We start from the raw sequence: 10,671 nt of genomic DNA, 5'->3' as shown, positions 1-10,671 counted from the left end.
TGATGAGGATAGAAGGGGGGGAGGGGATATGTAATGAGGAATGAGAAGGGATGATGATGAGGATAGTAGGGGGGGGAGGGGATATGTAATGAGGATGGAAGGGATGATGATGAGGATAGAAGGGGGGGAGGGGATATGTAATGAGGATGAGAAGGATGATGATGAGGATAGAAGGGGGGGAGGAATATGTAATGAGGATGAGAAGGATGATGAGGAGGATAGAAGGGGGGGAGGGAATATGTAATGAGGATGAGAAGGGATGATGATGAGGATAGAAGGGGGGGAGGGGATATGTAATGAGGATGAGAAGGGATGATGATGAGGATAGTAGGGGGGGAGGGGATATGTAATGAGGATGAGAAGGGATGATGATGAGGATAGAAGGGGGGAGGGGATATGTAATGAGGATGAGAAGGGATGATGAGGAGGATAGAAGGGGGGGAGGGAATATGTAATGAGGATGAGAAGGGATGATGATGAGGATAGAAGGGGGGAGGGGATATGTAATGAGGATGAGAAAGGGATGATGATGAGGATAGAAGGGGGGGAGGGAATATGTAATGAGGATGAGAAGGGATGATGATGAGGATAGAAGGGGGGGAGGGGATATGTAATGAGGATGAGAAGGGATGACGATGAGGATAGTAGGGGGGGAGGGGGATATGTAATGAGGATGAGAAGGGATGATGATGAGGAGTAAGAGTGAGGATAGTAGGGGGGGAGGGGATATGTAATGAGGATGAGAAGGGATGATGATGAGGATAGTAGGGGGGGGAGGGGATATGTAATGAGGATGAGAAGGGATGATGATGAGGATAGAAGGGGGGAGGGAATATGTAATGAGGATGAGAAGGGATGATGATGAGGATAGTAGGGGGGGGAGGGGATATGTAATGAGGATGAGAAGGGAATGATGATGAGGATAGAAGGGGGGAGGGGATATGTAATGAGGATGAGAAGGGATGATGATGAGGATAGTAGGGGGGGAGGGGATATGTAATGAGGATGAGAAGGGATGATGATGAGGATAGTAGGGGGGGATGGGGATATGTAATGAGGATGAGGAAGGGATGATGATGAGGATAGTAGGGGGGGAGGGGATATGTAATGAGGATGAGAAGGGATGATGATGAGGATAGAAGGGGGGGAGGGGATATGTAATGAGGATGAGAAGGGATGATGATGAGGATAGTAGGGGGGGAGGGGATATGTAATGAAAAGCTCAGAATTCTATGAATTCTCCGGAATACAGATTTGTGAATCAGGTGTCACGTGATTATCGGGGTGACGTTTGGAAAGGTGTGCAGGGGATGGCCCCGCCCCGTGCCTTCTGCAGCCTCTTATTGGCTGAGTGTAGAGCAGGGGGCGGGGCGGTGGTCTCCCGCACTCTCCGCTCGCTGTCATCTTAGTACATCGGAGCTCCGAGCGGTGAAATGTCGGAGAGGAGCGGATCTCGCGCTTCATTCACCATCCGGGACATCCTGAACATGGACTGTGCGGACTGCGAGGAGGACTGCCACACATCCAAGAACGACCCGCAGAGTCCAGACAGGGGGCCCCAGGAGGACACAGAGGGGCCCCACTGGTACACTGACCAGGAGCCACACTCCGAGGGTGAGTCCAGGGGCCCCAATACACCTCTCATAGGGGCCAATTTACTAACATGGAGCAAAACGTCCAATGACATGGAAGACAATCTGATTCCCGCATAACGATTGGTACACGACATCGCCCTATTCACTAAGAGGAGAGAACACCGTTCATTTCTATGTGGTTCTATCATTTACTACCGATCAGTATCCATTATATTTATTCCACATCGATTTTATAGAAATGGTTTGTTCTTCATCGATATCATCTGTTATAGATCGTATGTATATCTATATATCTGTACTCCTCTATATACACCTCACTATACTCATATATATATATACACCTCACTATACACCTCTGTATATATCTATATACATCTCACCCCTCTATATATATATCTCTATACACCTCACTATACACCTCTATATATATCTATATACACCTCACTATACCCATATATATATATATATATATATATATATATATATATATAAAAGGGTATAGTGAGGTGTGTATATATATATATATATATATATATATATAGAGGTGTATAGTGAGGTGTATAGAGATATATATATAGAGGGGTGAGATGTATATAGATATATACAGAGGTGTATAGTGAGGTGTATATATATATATATATATAAAAGGGTATAGTGAGGTGTATATATATATATATATAAAAGGGTATAGTGAGGTGTATAGAGATATATATATATATATATACACACCTCAGCACACCCCTCTATATATATCTTTCTGTACTCCTTATCATGAATATGACACACACATGTTTCATGGATGAATATTATTATAAGTGATCTCTTCATCTCTTTGTAATATTCCTCCAATAATAATCGATATCTCCGTCTACCGAATATCTATCACATGCAGTTCATATTTTATTATCTTTGATACAAATTATCACATTGAGGCCGATTTTCTAAAATAATTGAAAATCTTCGCACATCAAATTCTGTGAATATTCCCCTCAATAATCGATCATTGGCCGAGGTGAAGCTTTGCTATAAGATCTTCCAGTAAATATGAATCTTTACCTTACATACAATAGATCGTACAAAATACAAATCTTCCTCTATACACGTTGTAATCTCCTCCAGCCGATCATCCTCGGGATCTATAGATCGATGTCAGTGGAATATTCTCCTCCATCCACATTTATATTCATCTCTATAGACGGTGATAAATGCGGGCTGATTGATATCGATCTTAGAAATAGTCCACATTAAATAGACCTATAACGATCGTTCTGTCATCTCTGACTATCGCTAATCTCCTCTCATTTCTATTTGTATTATTTCTCTGATATAATGGAATCGATGGCGATATCACACAATCCATACATCGTATATTTATTATATTTCACATCGTCATTGTATAGAAAGATTTATCACGAATAGATTGTATATTCTCTCCGATATTCACTATCTATTTATTTATTTTTTTGTTTGCAAATTTTTATTGATGTTAAATTGTGGTACTTTTACTGTATTGAAACCTCTCAGTATTTATATAATTATCGGTCTGTATAACGTCTCCCTGTAGTTTATATCTTCTGTATACAACGAAATATCAATTTGAATTCATATCTGTATATTAGCTAGATAAATACCCAACCCGTATATCTCTATATATCCAACCAATCTGTATATATCTAACCTACCTGTATATCTTTATATATCCATCCTATCTGTATATCTCTATCCAACCTACCTGCATATCTCCAACCTACCTGTATATCTCTATATATCCATCCTACCTGTATATGTTTATATATTCAACCTACCTGTATATATCCAACCTACCTGTATATCTCTATATATCCATCCTACCTGTATATGTTTATATATTCAACCTACCTGTATATACCCAACCTACCTGTATATCTCTATATATCCAACCTACCTGTGTATGTTTATATATTCAACCTACCTGTATATATCCAACCTACCTGTATATCTCTATATATCCATCCTACCTGTATATGTTTATATATTCAACCTACCTGTATATACCCAACCTACCTGTATATCTCTATATATCCAACCTAGCTGTATATCTCTATATATCCATCCTATCAGTATATCTCTATATATCCAACCTAGCTGTATATATCCAACCTACCTGTATATCTCTATATATCCATCCTACCTGTATATCTTTATATATCCAACCTACCTGTATATATCCAACCTACCTGTATATCTCTATATATCCAACCTACCTGTATATCTCTATATATCCAACCTACCTGTATATCTCTATATATCCAACCTAGCTGTATATCTCTATATATCCATCCTATCAGTATATCTCTATATATCCAACCTAGCTGTATATATCCAACCTACCTGTATATCTCTATATATCCAACCTACCTGTATATCTCTATATATCCAACCTACCTGTATATCTCCAACCTACCTGTATATCTCTATATATCCAACCTACCTGTATATACCCAACCTACCTGTATATCTCTATATATCCATCCTACCTGTATATCTTTATATATCCAACCTACCTGTATATATCCAACCTACCTGTATATCTCTATATATCCAACCTACCTGTATATCTCTATCCAACCTACCTCTATATATTCAAACTACCTGTAATTCTGCATACATCCAGCCTATCTGTATAGCTGTATATATCCGACCTAGCTGTATATATCCAGCCTACCTGTTTATCTCTATATATCCAACCTACCTGTATATCCTTATATATCCAATCCAACCTATCTATATATCCAACCTACCTGTATATCTCTAAATATCCAACCTACCTGTATATCTGCCATTAGTCGTTCTCTGTATCTATCTATTATATATATATATTCTAAACTAGATAATAGAAAGCAATATATTATAGATCATATGATTATTTTTATTTTTAGGGAAAATCTGATAATCTCCAGAGATGAAATAAATATAATATATATTTGAGATGATATCTGAGGATCAGGATGGGGAGATATGAGATGATGTGTGGAATATATATTATTATTATTATTATTATTCAGGATTTATATAGCGCCAACAGTTTGCGCAGCGCTTTACAATATGAGGGCAGACAGTACACTTACAATACGAATCGATACAGGAGGGATCAGAGGGCCCTGCTCGTTAGAGCTTACAATCTAGAATATATATATATATATATATATATATATATATATATATAGTCATTACACAGACACTGTGGAGTTGATTTACTAAATCTGGAGAGTGCAGAATCTGGTGCTGCTGTGCATGGTGGCCAATCAGCTTCCAGGTCAAAGATTAATTGAACAAGCTGGAGTGAGAAGCTGATTGGCTCCCATGCACATCTGCACCAGGTTGGTGTGCTCCAGTTTTAGTAAATCTCCTCCCATAGTATACATATCTGGACATATGGAGAATACGGATCTTGAATCCCTTGTGAGATGTGAGATGTGGGGGTGGTTTGGGGATCAGTGAGATGAAGGATAATTGTGGGACATACAAGTTCTGTACCATATATTGTACCATTGGACCTACATCTACATCTTATTATGTGGAGGATGATGGTATATAATGTATAGCTGACATTGGACCATGATCTAGCTGTAATTGTACAATGTATGGTTGGTGATCTGGCTGTGATTGTACAATTTACTGTATGGTTGGTGGTCTGGTATTATTGTACAATGTATATAGTTGCTGATCTGGTTATTATTGTACAATGTATGGTTGGTGATCCTGTTGTGACTGTACAATGTATGGTAGTTGAAATGGTAGGGATTGTACAATGTATGGTTGGTGATCTCTGTGGGATTGTGCAATGTGTGGTTGGTGATTTGGCCGTGATTGTACAATGTATGGTTGGTGATCCTGTTGTGACTGTACAATGTATGGTAGTTGAAATGGTAGGGATTGTACAATGTATGGTTGGTGATCTCTGTGGGATTGTGCAATGTGTGGTTGGGGATCTGGCTGTGATTGTACAATGTATGGTTGGTGCTCTGGTTGGGATTGTACAATGCCAGGGCAGCCATCAGAAAATGTGCGGCCCCTTACACAGCTTTAGACCTACCCCCCCCCCCCCCCCCCACACACCACCACCACCAACATTCGTCAGGGCCCGCCCACTGGCCATCCCACAAAATCCAACAGCTCCATATATTCAGCAAAAAAACACCCCCACATATTCAGAAAAGAGATGGTTCATTCCAGCAGACATCCCTATATATTCAGAAAAAAGACATCCCAGTCCAGCAGAAAGAAAGCCTGATCCAGCAAAGAGACATCCCCATATATTCAGCAAAGGGACATCCCTATCCAGCAAAGAGACATCCCCATATATTCAGTAAAGGGACATCCCTATCCAGCAAAGAGACATCCCCATATATTCAGCAAAGGGACATCCCTATCCAGCAAAGAGACATCCCCATATATTCAGCAAAGGGACATCCCCATATATCCAGCAAAGAGACATCCCCATGTATTCAGCAAAGAGACATCCCCATATACCCAGCAAAGAGACATCCCCATGTATTCAGCAAAGGGACAGCCTAATCTAGCAAAGAGGTGACCCAAACCAGCAAAGAGACACCACCATCAAGCAAAGAGACAGCCCAATCCAACAAAGAGACAGTCACCACACAGGCCCACATCCAGAAACATTGTCAATTTACCAAAAATGTAATGTCTAACAACTTGTCTCCAATCCACAGTGAGCAGTCAGTCGGGCTACACACAGTGCAGCTCTTGGCCAAACTGAGCTGCAACTGGCACCCAAACCAGCATTCGGTCTGCAGGGAGTGCAGATGATATCACTCCGTCCTCCCCTCTCTCAGGCTGCATTGGCTGACTCCGCAGCCGCCCTGCTAAAGCATTAGTATGCAGAGAGTGTTTCTCTGGTCTTGTCTCTGGTGAAGGTACTGGAACACCGTGCCGGAACATTCTGTCATAAATAAGCCCTGGCTGTTACTATAAAGTAAGTCAACAAGTCATTGGTTTAGGGGCCCAGGCCCATACCAAGGCGTGGTACTTGCTATTAAACAGCAGCAACAACTCATTGGTTGGGGCCCAGGCCCCCTACATGTGTATGGGCTGTCCCTCCCTGATGGCGGCCATTATGGTTGGTGATCTGGATGGGATTTTACAATGTATGGTTGGTGATCTGGTTATTATTGTACAATGAATGGTTGGTATTGTACAATGTATGCTTGGTATTGTACAATGCATGGTTGGTGATCTTGTTGGGATTGTACAATGTATGGTTGGTGATCTTGCTGGGATTGTATAATGTATGGGTGGTACTGGACAATGACCTGGAACTGATGATCTGTTCTCTCTATCCAGGTGATTCCATGGAGCCCAAGGCTGAGGAGAAGTCTGGGAAGAAGAGGACCAGGGCCGCCTTCTCCCATGCTCAGGTCTATGAATTGGAGAGAAGGTTCAGTCTGCAAAGATATCTCTCGGGACCAGAAAGGGCCGATCTGGCTGCGGCCTTAAAGCTCACAGAGACCCAGATTAAGATCTGGTTCCAGAACCGGCGATACAAGACCAAGAGGAAGATGATGGCCAAGCAGCAGGCAAACAAAGCCCAGGAGGCCCCGGCCAGGCAGGTGGCAGTGAGGGTCCTGGTGAAGGATAACCAGAAACAATACTGCCCAGAGGAGTTCCTGTGCCCCTCTCTGCTGTCACTATACCAGGCCTACCAGTATTACCCACTCCTATACAGGATACCCGCCTGGTCCCCCCACATCTAGCCCTCAGCATGGAACCCATTGCCTCTGACTCAAGCTGAAGGAGGTGAGAAGAACTCTGGCCATCATTCCTCTTCCTCCCTCCATACTGAGCACCTACCTGCTGGCCTCAGTTAGAAGTGGCAGCAAATAGTTCCTGCTCAGTCCTCCTGTCCCCCCAGTATATGTGGGGGTGACTCCTGTGTGCTACCCTAAAATATTCCCCTGAGGAAGGGGGGGGGGTCATCCTCAATAGAGCTGAGACCAAAGACAAGAACCCTGTGCCCATCCATGTGCTGGGAACACCACAAACCAGTGAAACAAATCTCTATGCTTCTGACTTAGGTATCTCTTTATGTGTAGAGTGGATGGACCTGATATAGCCTAAGTCCCAGTGCTTGCCTTGAACAGACTGGTCTATACTGGGTCCCAGTGCCTGCATTGTACTGGGCAGGTTGAAGTGCAGACTGGCCTATAATGGAGTAGTACAGACTGATCTATACTGGGTCCCTGTACTGGGCATGATGTACAGACTAATCTATACTGGGTATCAGTGCCTGCCTTATACTAGGCAGGATGGACTACAGACTGGTCTATAATGGAGGAATACGGACTGATCTATACTGGGTCACAGTGCCTGCTTTGTACTGGGCAGGAGGAGTACAGACTAATCTATACTGGGTCCCAGTACCTGCCTTGTACCGGCTGGATGGAGTACAGACTGATCTATAATTGTTCCCAGTGCCTGCCATGTACTGGGAAGGATGGAGTACAGACTGGTCTATAATTGAGGCGTAAAGACTGATCTATGCTGGGTCCCAGTGCCTGCCTCCTACTGGGTAAGATGGAGTACAGACTGGTCTATAATGGTGGAGTAAAGACTGATCTATACTGGAACCCAGTGCCTGCTTCCTACTGGGCAAGATGGAGTACAGACTGGTCTAAAATGATGGAGTACAGACTGATCTATATTGGATCCCAGTGCTTGCCTTATACTGGGCAGGATAGAGTACAGACTGGTCCATAATAAGACCCAGTGCCTGTCTTGTACTGGGCAGGATGGAGTACAGACTGGTCTATACTGGGCCCTAGTTTCTGCTTATTATTGGTAGGATGGAGTACAGACTGGTCTATACTGGGTCCTAGTTTCTGCCTATTATTGGTAGGATGGAGTACAGACTGATCTATACTGGGTTCCAGTGCCTACCTTGTATTGAGCAGTCTGGAGTACAGAGCCTGCCTAGTACTGGGCAGGATGAAGTACAAACTGGTCTATACTGGTCCCAGTGCCTGCCTTGTACTGGACAGGTGGAAGTACAGACTGGTCTATACTGGTCCCAGTGCCAGCCTTGTACTGGGCAGGATGAAGTACAGGCTGGTCTATACTGGCCCCAGAGCCTGCCTAGTACTGGGCAGGATGAAGTACAGACTGATCTATACTGGCAGTGCCCATCTTGTACTGGGCAGGATGGAGTACAGACTGGTCTATACAGGGACCCAGTGCCTGCCTTGTATTGGGCAGGATGAAGTATAGACTGATCTATACTGGTCCCAGTGCCAGCCTTGTACTGGGCAGGATGGAGTACAGACTGGTCTATACTGGGACCCAGTGCCTGCCTTGTATTGGGCGGAATGAAGTACAAACTGGGCTATACTGGTCCCAGTGCCAGCCTTGTACCGGGCAGGATGAAGTATAGACTGATCTATACTGGTCCAAGTGCCAGCCTTGTACTGGGCAGGATGAAGTACAGACTGGTCTATACTGGTCCCAGAGCCTGCCTAGTACTGGGCAGGATGAAGTACAGACTGATCTATACTGGCAGTGCCCACCTTGTACTGGGCAGGATGAAGTACAGACTGGTCTATACTGGGACCCAGTGTTTGCCTTGTATTGGGCAGGATGGAGTACAAACTGGGCTATACTGGTCCCAGTGCCTACCTTGTAGTATCAGCATCGTGCTGAGTGTTGTGACTGTGAACAATCTGCTGGATTTCCCCTGCAGATATCGGTGCACTTATTGTAAATATCGGACCGATTGCCCCATACATTGTAATTTATTAGACAGATGACTGATTTCTGGCTTTGTAGTCCGAAGTAAAAAAAATATTCTTCAATTTACGATCTGTTTCCTTCATTGTTGATCGATTAACAATCCGATATTCCCGATCCCCCGGATCGTACCTTTGTATAGCGGCTCCTCGACTTTCACTGACTTTTATTATTATTTCCGTATTGTTGATATGTTACCTAACAGATCGGAGGAGATCGCTGATTGGTCGTTCACTAAATACAACCGAACAGGGATTATGGGGAATTCATCGATCTGTATTTATAGATAATATATCTCCCCCCGATATTCTATAGATAGATGTATGCATAGACAGATTTCCTTTATTCCCTTTTTTCGGTTTCGATCGATTTTTTTGGGGGGGGGGGGGGGGGGGGGTAGTAAAGGAGGCGATTACAATTATTATGTTTTATTAAATACAATAATCGGAATGACTTCTGTACTAAATGTTTGTAATTCACAAATAATAATGCAGACAATCCAGATAGAAAGTAATTTATCGGTCCGCATCGAACAGTCCCCCCCAGAAAGTATCGTTCAATCCGGATTGTGTTGTCAGTGACCGATTCCTCCATACACCCGATCACCTTTTCTATTATATAATTGCAATTATGGCATTCCTGTACTCCCGATATCGGGCGATGTATGAAGGAGGCCATATACCGGCAAATCATTCCTTCCAGTGTGGGGTGACATCGCCCTCCTCCTGGTGCGATCTGTCAGAGATCTCTTCCTAACGATATTAATCGGTGCGGAGCTGCCATGATCGGCCACGGATTCCACCAGGACTGTGCGACAAAATCAAAGATTATTTTTATCCATCGGGCGACAATCTACAAAAACACAATTATAACACCTATCCACGGAGGGATAATATATCATAATATGACAATATAGAATATAATGTTATATAATATAATATAAGTTAACGAAACATAATAAAAAAAATGACATAATATATAATGTAATACAAAATAATAATATAATATAAGGTAATATCGTTTTATACAAATAATGTGATGTAATATAAAATAATATAATATGAAATTATAATATCATCTAAGATAATGTAAGTTATTAAAACATAATAACATATATGGTACTATAATATAATAATATAATATAATGTAATGGGATTTTATAAAAATAATATAATGTGATATAAAATATTATAATATTAAAAAAATGTATAATCTAAGCTAATATAATATAAGTTAAGTTCTACCTATAAGTTTAATATAATATAAGGTTATATAACGTAATATAAAATAATAT

At 42.0% G+C, this 10,671-nt stretch overlaps 1 protein-coding gene across 3 annotated transcripts; it reads left to right on the top strand.

The window, feature by feature from the left end:
* Positions 1-1,394: 1,394 nt before the first annotated feature.
* LOC143930953 (homeobox protein zampogna-like) lies at positions 1,395-9,446 on the top strand. 3 transcript variants are annotated; one of them, XR_013262858.1, is made up of 3 exons: positions 1,395-1,614; positions 6,942-8,635; positions 8,904-9,446. XR_013262858.1 is itself a non-coding variant. In XM_077455653.1 (2 exons), exons 1-2 carry the CDS (start codon positions 1,434-1,436, stop codon positions 7,349-7,351), a joined length of 591 nt encoding a protein of 196 aa, XP_077311779.1. In that variant the 5' UTR covers positions 1,395-1,433; the 3' UTR covers positions 7,352-9,446. The 3 variants fall into 3 exon arrangements, 1 of the variants encoding a protein (XP_077311779.1); XR_013262857.1 differs by having other exon boundaries at positions 8,795-9,446; XM_077455653.1 differs by having other exon boundaries at positions 6,942-9,446.
* The last annotated feature ends 1,225 nt before the right edge of the window (positions 9,447-10,671 follow it).

Source organism: Lithobates pipiens, unplaced genomic scaffold (genome assembly GCF_037356315.1).
Source record: "Lithobates pipiens isolate NorthernLeopardFrog02 unplaced genomic scaffold, aLitPip1_a1.2 Scaffold_25, whole genome shotgun sequence".
Taxonomy (NCBI): Eukaryota; Metazoa; Chordata; class Amphibia; order Anura; family Ranidae; genus Lithobates; species Lithobates pipiens.
Note: the sequence above shows the minus strand (reverse complement) of the source record. Positions and strands in the feature narration are given on the sequence as shown.